This window comes from Mercenaria mercenaria, chromosome 6, assembly GCF_021730395.1.
Source record: "Mercenaria mercenaria strain notata chromosome 6, MADL_Memer_1, whole genome shotgun sequence".
Taxonomy (NCBI): Eukaryota; Metazoa; Mollusca; class Bivalvia; order Venerida; family Veneridae; genus Mercenaria; species Mercenaria mercenaria.
The window spans coordinates 48,473,563-48,499,139 of record NC_069366.1 but is presented as its reverse complement, the minus strand read 5'-3'; the positions used below and the strand labels follow the sequence as shown (position 1 = coordinate 48,499,139).

The following is a 25,577-nucleotide window of genomic DNA, read 5'->3' as shown; positions in this document are numbered from 1 at the left end:
AAAAATGTAAAGAAACCTCAAACAAAGACCGTCTTGCAAGTGTATTAGATTTCAAAACTTTATTCTTAAATTCATAGCTTCCTCTTGTGCATATATATATAATTATATATCAATTTTCGTTACATAATTATAATATAGGATTCCATATAACTATTTCATATGCAAATGGTTATCCTTGTGGCGTCTTTCATCAGATGGAGTTGAGGCAAGTGTGTCAGTGTTTATGACTTATAAGCCGAAGTCAGAAATGTAATAAAAAGAGTTTTCGAAAAGGCGTGGCTTGGATATAATTATATATACAATGATGTATAATAATTCGATATATAAAAATAACCGAAGTATTTTCTAGTTTGTATCAGGACCAGGCAGAGTAATCCAATAGCTTTCTTGCTATCAACTTAAAAGGGACTGGCCTCCAAATCGTTCGACAACAAAAACAAGTAGCTAACGCCTGACGGCGTTTTGGTCAGGTTTTCCGAATTAGGTGATAATGAGTTAAAGTTCTAATAATGGCATACAAGAAATAACCCCCAAATTAATAAGCAGTATTGAAGGAAAAAGGGAAAAAGAAATGGACAGGTAGAAACTGAAATTAAAGAAATAAATTTATGTAAATAAAAACAATATTTTCAATGTTTATATCCCTATGACCTTGACATTTGACCCTGAAATCAGTGGGGGTCAGGTACACACCAAGACCAACATACCTATGAAGTTTCAAGGTCCTAGGTGAAATACTTGTTCAGATATTGTGCGGAAACCATTTTCAATGTTCAGATCCCTGTGACCTTGACCTTTGATACAGTGACGTCGAAATCAATAGGGGTCATGTACACATTAAGACCAACATACCTATGAAGTTTCAAGGTCCTAGATGAAATACTTGTCCAGATATTGAGTGAACAAAAAGGTTTACATGTTCAGGTCCCTATGACATTGGCATTCAATCCAGTGACCCTGAAATAAATTGGGGTCATATACACATTAAGACTAATATATCTATGAAGTTTCAAGGTCCTAGGTGAAATACTTGTCCAGATATTGAGAGGAGACCATCTTCAGTGTTCAGGTCCCTGAGGCCTTGACCGTTGACTCAGTGACCCTGAAATCGATAGGGGTCATGTACACATCAAGACCAACATACTTATGAAGATTCAAGGTCCTAGGTGAAGTACTTGTCCAGATATTGAGTGAACAAAAAGGTTAACATGTTCAGGTCCATGTGACCTTGATCTTTGACCCTGAAATCGATAGACTTCATGTACACATCAAGACCAACATACCTATGAAGTTTCAAGGTCTTAAGTGAAATACTTGTCCAGATATCATGCAGAAACGATTTTCAGATGTTCAGGTCACGGTGACCCTTTGACCCAGAGACCATGAAATCAATAGGGGTCATGTACACATATCCGTCCGCCCGCCCCCACCCGCGCACGGATAGGCCTAATCTACAAGCCGGAATTTTCTTCGAAAACCCGGCCAAAAATATTTTTTTTTAGATATCTGGAAGTAAGTGCTATATTTCTTAAGAAGGCTTTGAAGCTTAATTACTGACAAACTATATGTTATCGAAATACATGAGAATTTGCTGCTTTTATTTTTACACTCGAAAAGCGTTTGTAACGCTTTACTCCAGGTAAACTGTCTCGATTACAATATCTCGAACTCAAGAACTCAAGACAGATCTGGTTATTATCATATTATACATGTATCAAAAACGTGTATTTTTTGGAAGTGAATGTTTTAACTGTTCGATGACTTCCGGTTTCAAAAACTGGGAATTGCACATTTTGACTGCTATGAAAGACAATATGTTTGAATCTAGGGCCTGAATGTACATTTTGCATAAAATTCTGATAAGTAAAGTCATCTAAATAGAATTTGCAACTAAAATAAAACAACGCATACAACCTTGCATTATTAGTTTATGGCCAAGAGAAAAATAGGTTGAATAACTACAATGTAATTTTTTATTAATATCAACGTCTCTATCGAGTGTTACGCTCTAGACGTGTAAAAAGCAATGACGTATCAATAAACAACGTAAACGCTGACGTTGTAACTAACGTCAAATCCAAGGCAGCATCGACGAAAAAGTAGTAAACTTACTGAAGATGAAAAGTGTTTAAGTTTTAATTTTACCAACGAACAAAATGGAAGAAGAAGGAAAGAAAATGTCATGTTATGGGACAGTGGTCCTTAATCCACAAGAGGAAGTTGGACTTTTGAAAAATATATATTGGGTAAGTTCTTTTGATATAGATCTAGATCTGCCCTTTCAAGCAAGTCTGCCTACAGGTATACAAAGAATCACTTAATACGTAAATATGTGTTTAAATTTTCTTTGAATTATTCAATGTTTTTTGCTGTTCTTGTAGAACTACTTTCATAGTAAATTTTGTTTATCCCCGCCCAAAAATTGTATCTATTTATAATAAATTGCATAGTAACTATGCAATTTAATGGTTTTGTTGTATTTACTTTTAGCGAACAACCGACATTTCTGACAAGCATATTGTCAATGTTGGAGAAGAAACGGGAGTTTTCCAAGGAATTAAAAGCTGGAGTCGCCATGAACTCGATCAACTGATTGCAGGGCGCAAATATAACTGGTACGGGAAGAGGACTAGAAATACTGTGGTGGGTTTAATTTCCTACATACATGTAATTACTATATGTCGTCTGCATTGAACATTTTACAAAGTTTCTTTTTTTGTTGTTGTTAGGCGATACAATTACAGGTCATATGTCGGTTGAGAAAGACACCTGGGACCAGTTGTTCGAAACTTTAACAGACTGTTACACTAATCGCTTGTTTAAATTTTGATTCAAAATACTTGTCTTGTTTGGAAACACTAGTACAATGTTTTAGTTTTACTGTAAAGATGTTTTATTGTTCATAATCCTTAAGTCACACATTTGTTTTTCTAAGTTTTCTAAAATGTTAAAATATTACTCTAAAAGTTAATCGACTGTTAGCTTAATCAACTGTTAAAGTTTCGAACAACTGGGCCCAGGTGTCCCTCTACGCATTAGTTTATGCACGGTAGAGTACCTAGCTACAAATACCGACCAGCTGAAAGCTAGCTTGATGACTTCCTTATTATTGTTATTATTATACAGTCGTCATTTTTCCTGAATTGTATACATTGCATATTGCAGAATAAAAAGCTTTTCATTGACTTTTGAGCGATCAAACTTTATACCCAACCACTGCCTCGTTTTTTTTCTTTTTTGATTCGGAAAACTACGGCAAAGCATTAGTGCCAGGTGCGTTTTATTTATTAACTCGAAACTTCGAGATACTAACTCGAAATTTCGACTTAGTAACTCGACCTTTCGAGTTATGTAAATCGAAATTTTTGGATAGTAATTTCGAGTTAGTAAGTCGAAATTTCGAGTAACGTTAGTCGAAATTTCTGGATAATAAGTCGAAAATTCGAGTTACGTAACTAAATAAAACGCACCTGACACTATTTTTTCCTTTTTGTATATCAGGTATTATTGTGTACATTTTTAAAAGTAATTTTGTTCAGATGGACACTTTCGTCTGCTTATTTGTTGCTGTTGCTTTTGTCTGTTTACCCACCTGTAAGAATGCATGCAGCCAAACGGTAAATCATATTTTAAGTACCAACAGAAGAAGAGAAGAAGACTACCTTTTTGGCATTTTACCATTCTTTTATTGTACCTGTATTTCTTTTACTGCAGGCCGATGTGTTGAGCCCGTATGAGAGATTTTTCTGTTCCAAGACCGGATACGATGCCAAGATACATAGAGATGACAGAAAAAGTGTGCATTTGATCGGCTGCTCTATTCATGATGAGGTATACAGCTGCTGGATTATTTTATAAAGAAGTGTAAAGTATGGAAGGCCGGTGCGACATGACACTTACCAAATGCCAAATATCAAATACTTAATGCTAAATGACAAATGCAAATTAAAATAAGTAATGCATATTGCCAAAGATCGAATTCTTACGCAAACGCGGAATGGAAACTTGTTTCGACTTTATGACGCCTTCATTATGCTTATACCCGCGTTTCTTGTCGTATTATTATGTACTGTGTGGTCAATACTGAACAGTCGTTACTGTTTAAACATATTTATTCCCAAATAGTTAACATATACATTGATACATAGTCATACAGTGAATATTGTAACTTAGGAAAGGATAAGAATGGAAGACTAGTCTTATAGAATTCTTCTCCTTCGCGGACAATTAACTTGTAGACATACTATAAATTTGTAACTAAAATGGGACTTGAAAGAAAAAAAAATGTTGTCGTTATGTTATCTGAAAACAAATGTACAAAGATTGTCAGTTCAGTATTTTTGTTAAAGAAAAATAATAACGAAAAAGGGTTAGTAAAAGAAGATAGAGTTTATTATAAAGTGAAGTAATAATAATGAAATGATATCTATTGCGTGATAGTCTTACTATAAATATAAAGATAGAAGTGTTGAAGTCTGTCTTAAAGAAAGGGGTCATTTGTCTTATAAGAATCTCTTGCTGTCCGATATGAAGGACTGTACGTAGAAGAATATAGTCATGTTATCCTGAACAGAAAGGGATGGGTTTCCAAAAAGAACAGTATCCAAGTCAATATCAAAATTCCGCAGATTATTAAGAAAATCGGTCCGGCAATCATTGTAAAGTGTACATTCAAAGAAAAAGTGATGATTAGTTTCAATATTGCCACATTGGCATAATGGTGTAGGAGAAATATTTCTAAGGAACAAGTGATAATTCAGTACGAGACGTGTATGGAGAACCTGAGACTTCCTGTCCCCAGCGTAATAGTACAGTGGTGTACGTCGCTTTTTTAAGTTTCGTTTAAATGAAGACAGTGTTTGGGAGTTGCGAGTATCAGGGTTAAGCAGGTTCCAGTCACGTATAGTTGAAGGCAAAAATGAATTGAAATAAAGTGTTGTTCTTGCGGGTATACCGTGGATGTTGTCTGGGTTTCTTAAATTGTAGCGTGTATCACCTGAGACAGGAACGAGAGAAGACAGATATGTGGGGGTCAAATTCGACTTCATTTTGAAGAACAAGATGAGTCTGTGTTTATAGCGTCTTTCTGAGAGAGTTTCCCAATGTATTTCTCTTTGTAGATTTTCTATTGAGATGAGCTTAGTCGCACCAGATGCAATGCGTGCACATTCATTTTGAATTTTATCAAGTTGGTCCAGTTCATATTTGGTACAATTGCTCCACACCACATCAGCATATTCAAGTAAAGGTCTTATGAAAGAGAGATATACAATTTCAAGGGATCTGCGATCAAGCGAGAATTTCAATTTGCGCATAATGTTAACCCTCTTCCACGCTTTTTCTAAGATGTAGTTGATTTGAGGATTCCAGGAGCAATCACTTGACAAGAATACACCCAGATGTTTGTGGACAGTTACTTCGGGTATGTATTGATTATACATTTGAAGAGGAGGGTGTGGTTGACCATTTCGTTTTCTTGATACCAACAAAGTTTCGGATTTGGAAGGATTAAATGTGACGAGCCATTTATCTGCCCACGAAGATATTGTTTGAATGTCAGACTGAAGAAGACCTGCCGCTGTATCTGGTTGTTCAACTATAACGTAGAGACTTGTGTCGTCAGCAAAAAGGTTAACACATGATCTTATTTCATCAACAATATCATTTATGAAGATAAGGAAAAGTAAGGGACCAAGGATTGATCCTTGGGGAACGCCAGCTTTTACATAAGCCCAGTTTGATTTAACTCCAGTAAGGACAACTCGTTGACGTCTGTTAGAAAGATAATTTTCAAACCAATTAAGGAGGGGACCTGTAATTCCAGCATGTTTAAGTTTACAAAGTAGTCCTCTGTGCCAGACTTTGTCAAAGGCTTTGCTGATATCGAAGAACACCACACGTACCTCAAGACCGTTATCGAGGGCTTTGCAGAGAGTGTCATATATGAAAACAAGTTGGTTGACTGTTGAGTCACCTGGAATGAAACCAGATTGCACTGGAGTAAAAAAACGAGAATCATGAAGGTGGTTGAAAACATGCTTGAAAATAAGACGTTTAAAAACTTTTTCAATGGTATTTAAGAGGGAGATTGGGCGGTAATTACCAGGAAGAGTGGCATCACCTTTCTTGTAGATTGCGCTAACGTGAGCTTCTTTCGGCACAATAGAGAGTTGTAATGAGGCATTGAAGAGATCACAAAGAGGGAAAGATAGTTCGTGAGAAGCTTCAAAAAGAATTCTGTTGCTTATTCCGTCAGGACCTGCGGCCTTATTAACTTTTAAGGACTTTAAAATATCTTCTGTTTCTGTTGGATAAAGATGGATGTTCCTTAAGACTTGGTTTGAAGGATATAGGTCTGGGACGTCTCGGTTTCCATCATCAATATATGTCTGCTTCTGAAAGTACTCGTTGAGGAGGTTAGCTTTATCAAAGTCAGAGAAAGTGGTTTGATGCGTATTGGAATTGTACAGTGAGGGAATAGTGTTGTCGGTGGATTTGGAAATAAAAGATTTTAAAACATTCCACCAATCTTTGGAAGAAAAAGAGCCATTTTTAAGTTTGTCTGAAAGTTTTGTGAAGTAGTTTGATTTAGCATCACGAATCAGCAAGACAGTTTCATTACGGAGTCGTCTAAATTTCTGCCATTGGTATGGGAATTTGTTTTTCTTGCTTTTCTATAAGTTCTCTTACGCTTGCGTATATATTTCCTTATCTCGTTATTCGTCCAAGGAACGTCACCGGGTCTAACTTTGATATTCTTGTTTGGAATATCATTTTTTGCAATGGAAGTAATTTGGCTAGTTATATTAGAAGCATATTTGTTTATATCCTGATCAGAACAGCTATTCCAGTCAAAAGTGTGTAGTTCTTCTCGCATGCTGTCGTAATCACCTCGATCATATTCCCAGACTAGTCGATCGAAACACTTTTGTTTGGGTTTGTGAAATTTGAGAAGAGCATAGATAGGAGTGTGATAACGCTGTTCCTGTTCCAGGAAATGTTCACCTACGCCTGTGAGAAGAACGTTACTGCTATTTGAAACGAAAATAAGTTCTAGTAAGGACGAAGAATTTTCTGTAAAATGTGTGGGTTCGTCAATAAGTTGTTCAAGACTAAATTGCTGTGTGATGGATAATATGTTCCGATGTGGATTTGGACCAAGGGCACTGTAGTTAAAATCACCAGTGACTATAACATCAGGGACATTTGTATCAGTTGCTAGGCCGATGGAGTCCTCTATAAGATTGTTGTATAATGCATATGAACTTGGGGGACGATAAAAAACTCCAAAAAGTGTATGTTTATTGTTGGAAAGAACTATTTCGACCCATATACATTCAAGGCGGTTGATCTCAAGATCATGTCTGCGAAAGTAATGGATGTTTTCTTTTAGATACAAGATAACACCTCCATGTGAATCACCAGTACGGTCTTTACGTTCAGGTTTATGAAATGAATGCAACACTATATCTTCGGATGCGAGAGAGTTACTCAACCATGTTTCAGAGAAAGCAAGAATATCAAAGTCACACAGTTCGGCATATAGAATATCGAGTTTGTGCTGTATGCTCTGAACATTTAATGAACGAAAGAAAGATGATTAGATATAGATTTCAGATGTATTAATGTGTTTGTATGAGTAGTGTCAGAAGATGACGTGGATGAAGATGGACCTGGATTTGTATGTATGTCCCCAGCAACCAGCAGGTGGCATGCAATCCATGTTGCAAAAGTAACGACAAATAAACAGTTGATTACATATTCCATGAACATTAAGTTATTGTAGAGTCTGTCCATGTTAAGTAAAGTATTTTTACTACGAGGGTAGTTGACATTGTTGTAAATACAAGCGCTTGCTAACAAGGAGTTACATAACGACAAGACAAATACTGGACAACTATGGATAGTAATGAGTAATAACATATGTGAGAAAAAAGGTAGGAACCCATGGTATCTGTATGTGTACTTGACGGCTTGGTTACAAGTTAATCGTTTATTTATGTGATTGAAAAAAATAGACAGCAAGAATCTGAAAATCGCCGTCATTGGTAATCGAATAACATATCCAATATCCTTGAGACGTACAGGCCAAATCGGAAAATAAGGCTAAGAGATAAGTGAAGACTTTAAGAGATACAAAGTACTGGAGACAAATAAGAAAATAGATGCAAAGATACGACATTTGTTAGATCTGTTAAATGAAAAATTAGAGGATGTGTGAGGGATAAGATGAAAACAATTAGGGTGACTTTTTGAAAAGTAAAGAACATAGATGAATACATTAATGTACATGCTGATAAACTAATTTGCTAAACGCTTAAATACTACATAGTTAGGTTTTATAGCTATTAAAATAGATTAGACGGAAAATAACTTGGATAAGAAGAATTCTATTAACTGTTCAACATCACAAAATAAATAAACATCACACTGGGTTGAACTGAAAAACGTGTATGAAAAGAACATAACAAACAGATGCAAGGAGAAAAACGGTAAAATGGAATTTCTCCCCATAAATCTCATTTAAAAAATGTTCAGTCATATTGTCTGGATTAACTCGTTACAACAGTCGTTACATATGTTCTCTGAAAATATATTTATAAATAAAAGCATTCTTGTTGACCCAAGTGCCATAACTGTGATATATTTTGTTATTGCAATCTTGTCTAATGTCCAACTTGACATTGATCTTGCAGAAATACTCATTCTTTCTGAGTTCCATCGTGATTGCCACTGAAATTGTCTCTAAGCTATTAACAACTTAGTTTGTCTGTTTTGACTAATGCAAGGGCCATGACTCAAAATCACATTGATCAAAATCTTTTCTATTACCAAACGTGTACGCATTCTTGTAAATTTGGGTTACGTTCTGTGACTACTGCCCAGTGTCAAGGCTCGCGACTGGTGCCAAAGGTCTAGCAATTACCGATAAATAGCAATGAAATAAAAAAAAATGTCCTGTATGCAAATGTCGTAAATTGCAATACATTAACATATTGATATATTAATACCATTTTTCTTATTTACATTTTCAGGAAACAAAGCGATCGGTTCCTGTCCTTTCCTCTTCCACATATGGGAGCAGACTAAACCAACCTCTCGAGACTTTTAGTCGTACTCACGTGCGAAGAGATCGCGTGATCAAGGACTTCTATTACAAGCGTGGCACTGGACTTCCCCCAATTGATAATCTTAGATTATGAATAAATAATTACTTCCTGTTAATATGTTTTTTTTGTCTTTCCTATTATCTTGTGTTATTTAATGACGACATTGTCAGCCTTTACAGTCTTGTTTAGTCGTTTGAAAGCGCTCGTTTACGATTTCTAAACAAAAACTGTGTTTTGGCCATCTTTCAATCGAAGCCATATTCCTTTGACCGCTCTGAACATTCTGCAGCTGCTCTCAGACGATGGAGTAAAATGGAATATTTGGAACGTGTACCGACAATAGAACCTGACGCACACTGTAAGAACATGTCACTGGTTGAAGGAGAGGACTGAAATATCTGGTGCGAAGGTAAATGTTTAGGCGGTAACGAGACTTTGCCGAGTTACCGCAAAACAGTTACACGAGAGCTTTTGCATACCATATTTCTTCAAATGTTTGGAGAATGCTTTTCTTTCTTTGAATCGCTATCGCCTGCCATGTAAGAGAGATCAGTCTTGCGAAAAGCCAACATCCACCGTGGCACTGATATTGTACCGAAAAGTGGAAGTATTATGTGATCGAGTTTGTGGGAAAGCATGTCTTCTTACCTATCCACTATGGATGATCTCAGTAGGGCTGGGTACCCGAGTAGAACAGTTAAGAGGAGTAGTCTGAAATATTATAACAGTGCTTTGAGTAGTCACAGACATATGGCCGAAGTGTTTACCCTTCACGAACATTTTGTATGGCGACTCTGAAATGCTCAGCTATCTGCTGTCCCTATTTTTAAGCGAACCTGTTTCTTTGAATAATTGTGAATATCGTAAAGCTTCAGCTGCATGGTTTCCACGTGAGGTGGGGTGGGGTGCGGGGAGGGGGGGTGGGGTGCGGGGAGGGGGGGGGCTTGTGTATAAGATGCAAGTTTATGTTTAATTTGATATTTCAAAAGATGAGAAATATCTGACCTTGGATATGCTACTTCGGTTTTTCTTTAAATACATACAAGTTTTGTATTTTACCTGCATACCTACACATGATACAAGTCCGTTTTACTACCCAAATTTTTGCAGACTCGTTCCATATGATAAAAAAAATGACCACAAATTACACAATGAGATGACAAGAAAAACACCTTTGATTATTCGGAAGAATGTATTATTCTTTTTTTCAGTCCAGTAGTACAAATGTATTTCAAAACCATATCAAATTGGATAAAATGTCGAAATGAAAGGCATTTGAGTGCACACGCTTGAAAAAATGTAATCATAGAGCAACGCTTTTGCAACCGCTTAAAGCTCAAGTTGAACTGTACTTCAGTACGAGATATCCGTGCCTACAAAAAAATGTGAAGAAGGACGATGCCGAAACTCGTGTCTTTTGGGGGCAGCGATACTTTGACAGTGCTTTACAAGCCGTGACAAGTACCGAAAATAAGACAAACGCCATTTCTTGGATTTCTTTTTCCGTCATCGTGTTTGTCAATTCCATGTGCCGGCAGACAAACCCCCAACGTTGTATTATTAGTTAAAGGGTTCACATGGCTAACATAGTAGGAAGTGGCATGCCTATACATACAAAATAAGTTAAGCCTTTTTCTAAAATTTCTTTTACTCTGGTAGTCATAGCGATGTCACTAAACAGACGTTCTACCTAGAAACCCAGTATATTTCTGGTAAAGAAAACTGCTAAACCGTTTACAAGCATGGTTTCGATTATAAAAGTATAAAAGGGGACCAATTAAAAAAAAACAAAACTTGTACAGTTAAAGACAAACTCATGCCAACCCCCCCCCCCCAGTCATACAAACATGCTTTGTATGTAAATCCACATGTCTTGACGGTATACCTGCAAGATTTTTGAAAGAATGTGCTTTTATTTTTAATTTCCTCGTTTCTTGTCAATTTCTGATAACGAAATATCAACTGTTAGGGCCACATCTTTATTACAAAAAGAATACCTGTCAGCACTTTATTTATTATTTCCAAATCTTTAGAAAGTTCTGTAATCGTATTTAGTATACAATAGTTTTTAGGGAATAACACTCAACCGACACTAGGCCTAAGTCTTGTCTTTATCTTTTAGACAATATCAGCCAGGACAAATAATCAAGTCGAGAAGTCTTACTGGTATGGTCTTGAATGATTTACAGAAAAGCTTTCGACCATCTGATAATGCGGAAAAATAATCAGGCCGGTAGATCTATAAACAAAATAATTTGGTATTACTGATAATAGATTAGTTGAGTGCCACACTGATTTTACGTTTAAACAGAGGACTGAAAGATAAAAAAACAAGTTGTCTGATAAATTGTAGAACTAGTTTAACCCCTTCAGACTTTTCAGTTGTTAGATAATTCAGATGTGAACATGTTAAGTAGATCTATTGCAGGGAGTTGTGATAGGTCCACGAGTACTGAAAAAAAAAATCACACGTTCAAGACTAAATCATATGCCTAAGATTTTTTACATCAAGAGTTAGACTTGTCCAGAATATATTAAAGAAAATTTTGCTCTTATATCTGAGCACAAGAGTAACCTGCTACCCCTGGCCAAATAGCACGTGCATAAGTATGCTAAAATTTCAAGGTAAGAAACTCATACAAAGCAAATTAAAAACTGAAATTGATTTATTCCCCTTGTTGATTAGCAAAAATCGCCATTTTCCAAACATGTCAATTCCTGTAAAGTTATTGTTATAAAAAATATAATATCAAATAACAAAAACAACTTTCACTTATGTAATTCTGGATATATTCCGAAACTACTTATATTAAAAAGTCTTTTTTGATATGCACATGCTACAATGGAGATAACATGAAACAAACTTTTGACAGATTTCATACATGTGCATCTAATGAAAACAAAACCGTAGTGAAAGTAGCAGCATTGTGATTGGTCAAGATATTTACTTCTAAGTTCGAAGAGCCAATCGGAATGTTGTTTCCATTCGTCTTTGGTCGTGAAGCTCTTCCGCTGCAGAAAGAACAACAAATTTCAAGAATTTCAAGTTTTATTTCGATTTTACCGAAAGTGTTAATGATTTGCAAAATTTTCGCTCTACAAAAGATGAAGGAATAATCGCAGAAGAACTGAGTATAAAATGGCGGAGAGATTAAGTCAAGAAAGCCGTTTCAAAGCTCGTAGAGGCTTAGCGAGAAATGGTGAAGGTGGTCATATGCAAAATTTACTTGGTGAATTTAAAGGGTTGTATGAAGGAAGGTTAAAACGTCTTGAGGAAGCAGATAAAAATGGTGAAGACAATTTGAGAGTAAGTATTGCGTAAAAGTATACTGTTATAAAAGTATACTCTTTTACAGTGAGGCGATTTCTGAAGAAGATGATGAGCGAATTCACAATTACTGATATAATTTTAACAATAAAACATGGAAGATTTAAAACTAAAAGGCCATAGCCTAGGCATAGATCAATATATAGAAAAATTTCAGGCGTTTAATTCTGCCATGATCAAGACAGTATGTTTTGACAGCTATCTTGAAAGACACCTGCCTATCCTGAAAGACACCTGCCAACAAATATGATGTGTCATATGTAATTTAATGCGCGATTTACGGAATCCTGTTCTCATCTGGTTATTTATTTTTTTTTATTCATGCACTGATTGGAATTTTATCCAGTCTTCGAGCACATGTGACCTAATTTACATAATTACGGAAAAATACTAATCATACTGATGTCTTTTCTGTTTTGTTCTTGGTGGTCAGGTTACATTTTTTCAGCCTCATTATATAGTCAATATAACAATTACTTTAGTGATTGGTTTTAATTTGTCTTCTTGATAATGGTGTTGTAACCCTGTGATCTTAGAGATAAGTTTAGCTAAAATGCAGTTATGGCCAAATAGTTTCAAGACTTGTCTAACATTTGGTCAGACAACCCAGGATAGGAGAGATCGTGTTTGTATACAAATTCTATTTTTAGAACTGATAAGACAGTGATCGGGTGGGCAGAAGCCGACCGTCCATGTTTTTTGTAAACAGTGATGTTTTTCTAACGGTCTAAACTTTATGAAAACACAAATTACATAAATAATTTTTTGATCAATGGAAAGGTTATAAAACAAGCAATTTATTGATTACTTTTAATTGTTATTTCGAAATAAAATGGATTAATTATGAACGCTTAACTTACACTGTTTTTCTAAAGGTTGTGAAAATCACTACGCCGCTTTTAAAATTATATGTCATTTAAAACGGTTATTGATTGAAAAAAGATATTTGGATACAAAAATATGAAGATTGTTAGTATTTCAAATCTTTTTGAATTTTGAAAATCCATAAATGAGCAAAAAAGTTATTAAAAATTAAAAATTCTGATTCAATACGCAAACGGTGTTAAAATCATTTGTTTTGCCAACCACCAGATAAACAGATGTTAACGCGTGACGTCACGGCGATCTCTCCTATAACCCATCTGACCAAACAGAATCTTACTGACTACTGAATATAAGAATATCATATCTCGTATCGAATATTGATAATCTTATATTGATAGGAATCAGTCATCCCTACCCATACGCAGCCCAAGTAGACAGTTCACAAAAAAAAGCCCATCATATATAAAGATTCAATGTCAACCTATTTGTTTTCCGAGTTGAGGAGTATCTTGATCATGTGACAACTGTAATGGCGGGCAGAATATACAGTTTGTACAGTGGTACCCATTTCAACATCAAACTCTCTTTACTCAGGAAAACAAGTTGTTTATAGATGAAAATCTTTGTGTGGACACCATAATCACCATTTTTCAATCTAAATCCTGTCCATGTTATTTCAGTGCAATGGAAAAGTAACCTATTTATGTTACCTGTAATACAGAATAACACAGTCATGAATGCATTTAAAAGTCCTCAAAAATAATTTAATTGATTTTCTCATATTTCTAGATATTTGGCCCATACTTTGACGTATAGGTAGCATATACATGTACTTTTCCTCTTTCTATCAGAAGCTTTATCAATACATTTCACTTTATGAAATTCTGTGGGTTTTAGCTTTTTAGCTCACATGAGCACAAAGTGCTCAAGATGAGCTTTTGTGATCGCCCTGTGTCCGTCGTCGGCAGCGGCGTCGTCAACAATTTGACTAACACTCTAGAGGTCACAATTTTGGCCCAATCTTAATGAAACTTGGTCAGAATGTTACCCTAAAAAAATCTTGGACGGGTTCAATATTGGGTCATCTGGGGTCAAAAACTAGGTCACCAGGTCAAATCAAAGGATAAGCTTGTTAACACTCTAGAGGTCACATTTTTGGCCCAATCTTAATGTAAATTGGTCAGAATGTTACCCTCAATAAAATCTTGGACAAATTTGATACTGGGTCATCTGGGGTCAAAAACTAGGTAACCGGGTAAAATCAAAGGAAAAGCTTGTTAACACTCCAGAGCTCACAATTTGGGGCCAATCTTAATCAAACATGGTCAGAATGTTACCCTCAATAAAGCCTTGGACGACTTTGATATTGTGTCATCCGGGGTCAAAAACTAGGTCACCAGGTCAAATCAAAGGAAAAGCTTGTTAACACTGTAGAGGCCACATTTATGACTGTATCTTCATGAAACTTGGTCTGAATGTTAATCTTGATTATCTCAAGGTCTGTTTTGAATATGGATCATGTAGGATCAAAAACTAGGTCACCAGGTCAAATCAAAGGAAAAGCTAGTTTACATTGTAGAGGCCACATTTATGACCATATCTTAATGAAACTTGGTCAGAATGTTAAGCTTGATGATCTATAGGTCAAGTTTAAATCTGGGTCAGGTGGGGTCAAAAACTAGGTCACTAGGTCAAATCAAAGGAAAATCTTGTTAACACTCTAGAGGCCACATCACATGACTGTATCTTCATGAAACCTAGTCAGAATGTTAATCTTGATGATCTTTAGGTCAAGTTCGAATCTGGGTCATGTGGGGTCAAAAACTAGGTCACCAGGTCAAATCAAAGGAAAAGCTATTTAACACTTTAGAGGCCACATTTATGGCCATATCTTAATGAAACTTGGTCAGAATGTTAATCTTGATGATCTTTAGGTGTCTTAAAAAACGGTCACAATTTACCCAGGGCATTTCTTTTTATGATCTTTACATATTAAATTACTCTTCAGTAATCACTGAAAAATGAAGTGTCTGCTCAAATCTGTAATTATAATGCATGATTTTCTGTACCAAGAGGTAAAACATGCATAGTTATTTTTTGCAATATTATGAAAAGTGCCTAGTCACCTAAGCCTTCATTAAAGTCTTAGGAGAGTTCTATCCATTTTAACTAGATATTTCACCCAGGATAATTTTGTTTCAGCTAAAATAACTCTTTTTCAGATCCTTTATTCATTTTTTTCCGATCAGTTAACATCACATATATCTAAATAAGTGATGGCTACAAGTTTGAAGTTTGTATCTTTAGCTTTACTGCCTACAAGACTTGTTATAGTTTCAAAAGTACATGTATTTCAGTTATGTGTGGGAATCTGTAAGCAAGCTTACTTGTGTTTCCAGACTTGTTACTGTCATTAAACTGTTCTCTACAAGACTGCAAGTAACTGACAACTTCCTTACACGAATCAGAGAAGTGACTTAAGATCTTGTGTCTTCGGTCAGTTACTGTATTTTCAAGAACATCCATCTTGATCAAAATCTGAACTTTGCCAGCTGTTTGGAACTCTTGTGCTCTACCTTAGTTGGCTGAACATGGCTTTTCATCCTTATATAACATTAGATAACAGAGAGTGAGATATAGCCACTTATGACTGTATAGTTGTGGCGAAGATTTCCCATTTTGGGAAAAATAATTGTAATTTTGAATCAAGTTTTGAAGTAATGTGTCAGTTTAAGATTGGGAAGCCAAACAATTTTGGCCTTTGTTGACAACCTCTGTTAGTGTTACAGAAAGAAGACTGGCCCTGTTTCAGTTATGAATATAATGCTTTTTTCCCAACATGGGAAATGATTGCACGTGAAAGGTCAAGGTTGCTTCCTAATTGTGAGGTGAAAAGCCCTGCTGAAAGATTTAAATATGTGGGCGTGCTGCTTTAATAATGACAGCAGAGCAGTGCTTCTCATGTTTGATGCTAGTTAATGAGTCAAGCCTTAAAAATGATAATTAGAACAATAAAATTATTCTCCTAAAGTATGCTATTTATGAATGGCATAAAAAATGCTTTTTTATTAAATGGTAGAAAAAAAAATTTTTAAATGGGCATGTTTATTGCAAAGAAGACACACTTCCTTATTCATCTGTTGCAAGTACTGTGCCACTTTGTGGTCAGCAGTAGCTCTGATAGACTGACCAATGTCTGCCATACATATTGACATTCCGTGAATACTGATCACAATTTGAATTTTTTTTAAATGAATCAAAGGTGACTGTTTTAAAGTTGGATCTTTTTGAAATGGATACCTTGGTTATCTTCACTGCTTCAAGTCAGGATTTTAAGCAGATCTAAACAATTTTTAGTCAATAAATCTATCCCAAGAGAAAAACAAATTCATTGAGGTTTAATTGCAATTCATTAATTTTTAAACTACAATCCTTAGCAAATATCCAATTGACAGTTTAACACAACACCACTTCAACAAAGAGATCATTCAGTGATTTCTAAAATGGCATGAAGTTAATAGCTTAAACTTTGCCTATAAAAGGTGGTTTAGTGAAATCCGACGAGGGCACATATAAGTATATTTAGGGCTTACAAATAATCGTTTACAATAATGGGGGATTGGGTAAACTTTGTTGTATTTGTGAATAATGTAAGAAGTAGAAAGATGTATGGTTCTTTATTAAGAATGAAAAAAGTAATTTGGCCTATTCAACGTGATATAAACACACTCAAAATTGTCTGTCTTTTCTCCTATGTAAACGGTAAAACCAAGTTTTTTCATTCAGTATTTCATTACTTCCACCGGTATTTGTGCTTGCACACATTAAATAGCGATAAACACAATATGGAGACGCCTATCTGTTGCTGAAAAGGTGTTTTATACATCTAAATAATTGAATTAATCTGGTTTTGAAATTCAGACAGTTTCTTGATACAGATCTCTCCCAATTTTCGTTCACCTGGAGTCTGGTTTAAAGTCATGATGTTCGGAATATGCAGCTGCACTTGCTAAAAACTCTTTCAACCTGAAAACTTTCGAGTTGTCAGCATTTTGTACTTGGGCTGTTTTACAATATTCTTGTAGGCAACTTTCCCATCATCAAACAGTCTTTGCTAAAATTGTCACAGATTGAATTTATTCATATTACAGTGTGACATTTATACCGTGTTCAGACTACGTTTTTAATCCTACATTAACTTGGGTTTATTTTTTAAACTCGTTTGCGTCCACACTATATGTGGTGTAAAACGTAAATTTTGTAAAGGTCAAGTGGTTTCTGTAATGTAGCATTAAAACTACCTCGGGAGGTGGTTTTAATACTACATTAAAAAGTAATGCTATATTATTTTACAAATGTGAACGCAAATGTGGGTTATAACTGGTTTTACAATCCCAAATCCACAGATCTTACCTTTTGGAGGAAGAATACCATGTGTTTCTCTTTTGTATCAAACAATTGATGCCATGGCCGGCAAAAGTAATTGGACTGTTGTTGAAACAAAGACATTAAATTGCGATATGGAGTCATGCTGACGCTCAAAATGGACAATAAATGAAATGAAAAGAAATTCTTAGATGAACACGTAAGTTTAAATATTGATGACCCCTTCTTGTTTCTGTTAGCCTCAATTCTTTGTAACCGTGTTTGCTTATTGCAAGATATTTGTTAACTTCCAACATTGCATTATATATTTAAACCACATTTCTTTGCCTAGTGTGGACGCAAACTAGATTATATTTTGATGGGTTTTGAATGTCAAATACCAATTATAGCCAATTAGTGCCTAATAAAGATAAAACCGTTCTGCTAGTGTGAACACGGTATTAGAGTAGATTACATTTAGGATGATATAACAATCATATGCATGCTAATCATCATCTTGACTGCCAGACTAGAGTGTATGGTTTTTGTATATTATGCAATAGAATAATGCATATATGCAATAAGAACCTGCAGTCTATAAGGAACAAAACATACACAACAAAATTCTAATAATTTGACACATCAACAATTTCTGCCAAAGATGTACATAGAAAAAAGAGCTTTTTCAAAAAAAATGTTTTAACTGGCAGCTTATTGTTTATTTCAGAATTTCAGTTTTTGCATTATAAGCAGGATGTAATGTAGAGAAGGAGTTACCAAAATTTTAGGGACCTCCACCCTGGATATGACCTCACCTGCAGTTGTTCCAGCAGACTGGTTTTCCCAAGAAGTCACTTAGTGGATTCAAGATTGATTAATAAAAGATTTCATTCTTTCTTCAAGTTTCTTTATTAATAAAGTTATAATGAATTATGTGTATATTCAAATAAAATTTGCTTTCATAATGTTACATGAGTTTGGGTTCTTTTTTTCAGGCAAGGGTCCGAGTGTTACAGGCCTATGTAAATGATTTGAGTGAACAGAATGAGGTCCTTGTTCAAACTGTGGAAGAGTTGGAAAAAGAGGCAAACGAAAGGGTTGAGATGTTGGAATCCAAACTGCAGAAAACATCAGGAACACATAAGGTAGGCTGCATAGGTTCATCATTTTTGCAGAATTTTACAGACCTCTTCAGGAATAAATTTAAAGATAAGCTGTCTGGTTCATAGGAGATAACTCTTGATGGTTTTAAAATTTGATGTAATTATCTCCCCTCCCTCAAAATATAGATAACCAGAGTTAAGGGAATATGCTTAGATAGAGGAAAAGGGGAAAAAATGAAATTTAGAAAAAAAACAAATGCATTCAGCTGGCTGCTACAAGTAGCATTGATGTTAATATGACTGAAAAAAATGTTGAAAAAACCCTAAACCCAAACATTCACACACATGCGTGCACAAAACACAGCGCACATGCACACACACATGGACTCAGTCACACATTTCCTACAAGAATGGCAATAACTTCAATACTACAACGAATGTTAATGGAAAGAGCATGGTGAAAAATGACTTGCATCATTAAAACTTTCGAGTAAGTGTATGTCATAAAAAATTGTAGTATATAGTGTTTTTTTCCTTGAAACAATTTATAAATTACTACATTTCTTTAAGGGGGAAATATTTTGATTAACTCTTGTAAAAACCTGCAACTGCAGATTATTAAGAATTCATCAAGCTGATTAACAAGTTTTCAATCTTTAGATTATGTGTCCACTTGAAAATTTACTGGCTGTACCATATTTGAAAATTTTATTAAAGGGAGAAAACTCATGCAGTACTGATAGATTGATATAGCTAATACTGTTCCTTTTGTGGCTTGCTTTCAAATGTTTGACATGTTTATTCTTGTTTCAAAAGTTTGTGTAAGACTGTAGAAGATATTTAGGGTTTATTTGCAATTGTTTATGTCAACTTGAATGATTCCTCAATAAACATGTATAGATTAAACCCTATTGATTTTAGAGAGACAAAGCTATGCATACACTTTTCAGATTTTATGGAGAAAAATGAAAGAAAGATTTCATGTATAATCAATTATTATAATTAATTGCTCCAGGTAATGATAAATGGAAGATATTGTTCTATTGATATTCTATTGATATTTACATTAATTGCATATCACTATAAAAAAACAACAATAAAATAATTACTAAAGAATGCTTTGAAGAAAAAAAATATAAAGACTTTGAGAAAAAGAAAGCCAAGATTTGGTTTTAAAAAAAGGTAACTTCACATTTTTAGCTCGACTATTCGAAGAATTAGTAGAGCTATCCTACTCACCACGGCGTCGGCGTCGGCGTCACACTTTGGTTAAGTTTTTCGTACCAGTCCACATTTTGGCAAAGTCTTTTGAGATAAAGCTTTGAAACTTTCAACACTTGTTTACCATCATCATGGCCAGTTATAGGCAAGAGCACATAACTCCATCAAGGATTTTGGCTGAATTATGGCCCCTTTTGACTTAGAAATCATGGTTAAGTTTTTCGTACCAGTTCATATTTTGACAAAGTCTTTAAAGATAAAGCTTTGAAACTTTCAACACTTGTTTACCATCACCATGTCCAGTTATAGGCAAGAGCACATAACTCCATCAAGGATTTTGGCTGAATTATGGCCCTTTTTGACTTAGAAATCTGGGTTAATATTTCGTACCAGTTCATATTTTGACAAAGTCTTTTGAGATAAAGCTTTGAAACTTTCAACATCTGTTTACCATCACCATGTCCAGTTATAGGCAAGAGTACATAACTCCATCAAGGATTTTGGCTGAATTATGGCCCCTTTCGACTTAGAAATCTTGGTTAAGTTTTTCGTACCAGTTCATATTTTTTGTAAAGTGTTTGACATATGGCTTTGAAACTTTTATCACTTGTTTAGTATAATAGTCTCTATCTGTAGGAAAGAGAACATAACTCTGTCATCTATTTTGGCTGAATTATGGTCCTTTTTGGACTTTGAAATTGGTTCTGTTTTCATACAAGTCCATGTTTTGTCAAAACTATTTGACATATGGCTTTTAAACTTCGAACACTTGTTTATCATTATGATTTCCATCTGTAGGCAAGAGTACATAATTATTTTGACTGAATTATGGCCCTTTTTGGACTTTGAAATTGGCTCATATATTGCGATTTAGTGCAAGAGTTATCGAAATCAAAGTAATACAGGAACATTGTTTGTCTAATCTATTTATTTCTTTTGTCTGAATATCGGTGGAAATATTTTGACCCCATTCTTCAATCAGTTCTTCGAATAGTCGAGCGCGCTGTCATCAGACAGCTCTTGTTTCAGGAAATTGCCATCCAACAAAAAATATAGGAAAGCGAAAAAAATAGGTTTAACTCTAGGTTTACTGGTAGTTTGATATAAATTTACCCATGTCAGTTTGATTTAGAGCTGCTTCTTCTGGCTTTCGCCTGACATTGTGTTAGTTACATTAGAAATGACAACAAGTTTTTCATAAACTAGACCCTGTCTTCACTTTTAAAATGTCAACTTCCCTGCATATCTCAAAGAAGGGAGAGATTGAAAGGCATCACTTAAGTGAGAAAATGAAGCAGTTGTGCACTTTATATACATGTGACAAATTGTCTGTTGTGAACATTTTCCTTGCCCAGAACTCTCATTTGTGTACTGGTTAAAGGTTTTGTGCATTTCTTACAGAGCTTATTTAGGCGAGGGATTGGCATCTATATTTGGCATTTCTTTGTCAACCATATAACGCATACAGTATCATTTTTATATCATACGCTGGATTGATAATAACTCCTAATTAACTGCTCCCATTGGAACTACTGGTTTTGCAGGTATATTTCATGTCTAGGTGACATTTAATGTAATTATTTGTTGCTGCTATTTCCCAGCTGTATGATTAAGGTAACTGTTAGAAGCAAAATTATTTAATATAGATAATTATAGTAGAGTTAAATAACATATTATATTGATTTGTTTTTTCCCAAGGTGATGGGTTGGTATCTTATTTTTAAATTTTAGCAAGACTGGGTGAAAATTAAATTTGCTTTTTCTAACATCTGAAGTCATGATTAAAAAATGTTTTTGTGACATTAAAATATTATATCGTAATTAAATATGTAGTGAATATTTATGGAAATTTATTTCAATAAAGGCTGCACTACATTTCTTTTGTGGACCCAAAAGATAAAAAAAAAGGGCTGCCCGGGAACTTTTAAGTTCTTCAAAATTCTTACCGGTATTTGTAAAGATGGATCTATTATTAACAAGCAGTTTAATGATCTTTTTAAAATTTTAAGTTGTATCAGATGATATTGGGATAATTGTCCCCCAAAATTTTAGCATCTGACAAAAACAGGTGATTTACACAAGGCTGATTTGATATTAATAATTTTCAACAGTACCTAATGCTTGTCGCCCATTTTGCCCGGCTAAGTACGGCATGCTACAAATAGGGATATCAGTTGACAATCTACCAATATCTACGTAATTACCAATATCAACTTCCAATATCAGACTTAATTTGTATTAAACATCCAGGTAAATTAAAAACTTTGTCAATGTAAACGGCCTGTATTTAGTGTCTTTATTGGCGGCTGCATATCATGCATGTAACTGCTTGTCCGATGAGAAATGTCCGGACTTCCCGCGACACGAGATAAGCAGATAAGAGTTTACCTGTGCTAACCCTGTAATCAGTTACGATTGAATGGGGGACTCTTTTACCGTTAGTTTGAATAGTGTATAAACACAAAAGGTAAAATCGAACGGGATTAGCTTTAACGCTAAAGGAAATCATGCTGGTAGTGTATTATGGGAAATATATAATTCAAATAGTGACTGTGGTAATTGGATGATTTTGGACAATGTTTTGATTTTCGTAATAATGGAGTGATACTGTGTTTACATTTTGTCTGCACTTTTAGTGTTTAACTGGTGCTAATTTCTTTATGGTTGTATATGTATGCTGGAAATTAAAAATTTATGGTGCTTTAAAGTGTTGAAAATAAACTGATCAGCATGTATATAGAAAGCTGCTGATAAAGTGATCTCAGGAATTAAAAAAAAATGTTATAATCGGATTTTATAGAAGGGAGTTAATTAAAAGGGTATGGAAGGAGATAGGGGCTATACAGGAAGTCCTGGCCCCAGTAAGAAAGTCACATGGAAAGAACCTATAGAACAAGCGGTAGGTTAATTTTATTTTTATGAATTGCAAAACTTCTGCGTCAAAATCTTTCATAAAGTACTGTTGTTACATGGTAAATTCTAAATATTACACTTGTTTGATTTTGAAAAAAACTAAAACGGGTGCTATTCATGTATACTGAAAGCATCCTGGTTGACATTATGATTATTTTGATCATCATCATTGACATCATCATTATCAACATCTTCTCATTTATCCCTTTTGTCATTGTCGTTATCAAGCAGCACACATTCCAGTTCTATAACTTGCGTAGAATCTACCTACCCCTGCAGCCTAAAATCATGCAGTTCTCATTCAGGTGTTTACCCTGTGACCTTAGCGTTGATTTTTTTGTTGCTTTGTACCAACAGCTATGATGTTCGGGACTTTCTGTGGTAAGGTCACTTGAAGGAATCAGAAGTGTCTTTTATCAAAACAATGATTAGGCGTTTATTCCAAAAGAGATGCTGTCAGCTCTGGATTTTTACATTCAACAGATGATACTGTTTAAAAGCGTATGCAATCTCCTTGATTATTTTTTTTACACACTATTTTCCAAACATTTTCACATCCGCAAAACAAATGTAATATGTGCACCATTGATATTAAACTAATGACACTTTACACAGTGCATCATCAGGCTGGTGTTTTCCCATAAATGTGGATGTTGCCTATCCTGACATTAAGAAGGAATTGGTTCACACCACCATGGTTACCATTATATTACTGCCACTGCCATTATCATCATCATCAATATCATCATCACTACCACCAGTTATTACCATCACAACCATCAACACTACCATTATCATCATCACTACCACCAGTAATTACCATCGCAGCTGTCATCATCATCATTATTGAAATCACTTCAGCAACCATCATTACTGTCAAAACTATTAATCATCTCCATCAGTGCTATCAAAAACATGATCATCATCATAATCATCATACCACTACCACCACAACCATAATTTTCACTACCATTTATTATCGTAACTACCCACCGTCATGGTCATCATTATCATCATCATGACATTATCACTATCATCACTGCAGCCATAATTATCATCATCATCGTCATCATCACCATAATGATTATTATCATCATTACAGCCAAAGACACCCTGGAAAAATCATCACTGTCAAGTAACTGACAGTCAAAATTTTATTAACATGGAATCTTCTCATAGCTGTATTATTGATTTCATCTGTAGATCCGCCTGTTCTTACATTCAGTTTTAAAAAGAAATTTATCGCTGATTGATTTTTAGATCAGTCTTAGATAAGGTTTATTGTGGATTATTTATTTAATCAAGCTATTTGACATGTGTGATACTGTTACACAACATGTATGCAAATATTGAAAAGTAATGGCATAATGTCATAACATAATAATAGTTTGAATGACAGGTTGTTAAATTAAGAAATAATAAGTTCCCAAACGTGGTTTATCGTAGAATAACCCGAGTTTTGAGTAAGAATATATCACGAAGGCCGTATATTGTTTCGCATAAGAACGAAAAACTCTGGTTATTCTACGATAAATCACACTTGGGAACTTATTATTTCGATTCTAACACGACCTACTAGAAAAAATGGTAACTACTTTTTACGACCGTGCTATGCACCTGGATCGGATGACATCATTGCACGCCAGTGGTTTATTGCAGAAAAACCTGAGATAGATTTTGCTCTACATGTATGTAGGATATTTGCTGGTCATGTTAGAATAATAAATAAACTTGTTAGAATAGAAAGACTTTCATTCCAAGTAAGATATGATGGAAATTTTGGGGAAAAAATTAATTTTCACTGGCTTGCACGTCCATAGAACATTTTAGTACTTAGATTTTTGGTGTATCTCTTTCTCTAAAGACTTTAAGTGCTAGGGTTTGAATGATATTTAAGTTTTGTTTTAAGCCATATTTGAAATAGATAAGATATATTTTAAATAAAATTTATTTAAAAGAAGACAGATTAGAAATTTTGAGTTAGGTATCTCTTTCTCTAACCAGTTGAGTCAAATTGGTGTCCTGGCCCAGACCTATCCTGTTTGGGTCAGACTGGTCTCCAAGCCCAAATCTATTCTCATGGTATGAACCTGTTTACATTGGGTCAAAATGGTCCAAACCCCATTAAGGGATGGAATTTGTCACTGAGGTCTGTTAGCAAAACTGCTGAGTTGGAATGATCTCCCTAAACCCGTTGGAGTCAGGATGGTTTAACTTATATTTAAAATCATTATACATTTAAATAAAAAAAATATTTGTGCACAGCCAAAATGCACATTATTATGTTAAGTGTTTTTCATTAAAACATCATTTTGACTTAAACTGTGACATATTTTACTTTAGACAGGATTAGTTGAAGTTAATCCCAAACAATGTTTATAGCACATTGCCCTTGATCCAGCCTAAAAATGAAATAAAGAAAATAAAAATGATTAAGACAAGATTAAAATACTGGACAAGTCTGTGCAAAGTCAAAACTGTGAAGATGTATTTTTCTGTTGTATTTATATATAACTTGTCATGATAATTAGTAAATAATTTAAGGAGTGCATTTCAGTGCAAAAAAAAAACTACTGGATTTAATGATATATTGGATTTTATTTTTGGATGTTTGACAAAATTTTGAATAATTAAAGTATTTTGGCATCCCATCATACATATCAAGATGTCTGTGATCAGAGTAAGTTAGTTAAATAATTGTCAACATTTTTT

The 25,577-nt window shown here is 34.6% G+C and overlaps 2 protein-coding genes across 24 annotated transcripts in view; both read left to right on the top strand.

Annotated features, from left to right (window-relative positions):
* Positions 1-2,071: 2,071 nt before the first annotated feature.
* LOC123550143 (uncharacterized protein C5orf49-like) lies at positions 2,072-9,225 on the top strand. The gene is made up of 4 exons (XM_045338581.2): positions 2,072-2,246; positions 2,491-2,643; positions 3,715-3,831; positions 9,036-9,225. Exons 1-4 carry the CDS (start codon positions 2,157-2,159, stop codon positions 9,201-9,203), a joined length of 528 nt encoding a protein of 175 aa, XP_045194516.2. The 5' UTR covers positions 2,072-2,156; the 3' UTR covers positions 9,204-9,225.
* Positions 9,226-12,098: 2,873 nt separating this feature from the next.
* LOC123550510 (golgin subfamily B member 1-like) overlaps positions 12,099-25,577 on the top strand; it is a 111,467-nt gene continuing 97,988 nt past the window's right edge. For 22 of the 23 annotated variants that reach the window (XM_053545814.1, XM_053545811.1, XM_053545810.1 and 19 more), the window contains exons 1-2: positions 12,099-12,417; positions 18,624-18,773. In XM_053545814.1, the coding sequence (XP_053401789.1) occupies positions 12,250-12,417; positions 18,624-18,773 (318 nt within the window). In that variant the 5' untranslated portion in view covers positions 12,099-12,249. Of the gene's footprint in view, positions 12,418-18,623; positions 18,774-22,351; positions 22,852-25,577 lie in introns of those variants that run through there. The other variant, XM_053545818.1, reaches the window with a different exon arrangement.

Bases quoted from the DNA above. Each gene is read 5' to 3' on its own strand.
- LOC123550143 (XM_045338581.2), top strand. From the start codon at position 2,157: ATGGAAGAAGAAGGAAAGAAAATGTCATGTTATGGGACAGTGGTCCTT. The intron at 2,247-2,490 runs GTAAGTTCTTTT...ATTTACTTTTAG, and splicing joins TTTTGAAAAATATATATTGG to CGAACAACCGACATTTCTGA. The intron at 3,832-9,035 runs GTATACAGCTGC...TTACATTTTCAG, and splicing joins GCTGCTCTATTCATGATGAG to GAAACAAAGCGATCGGTTCC.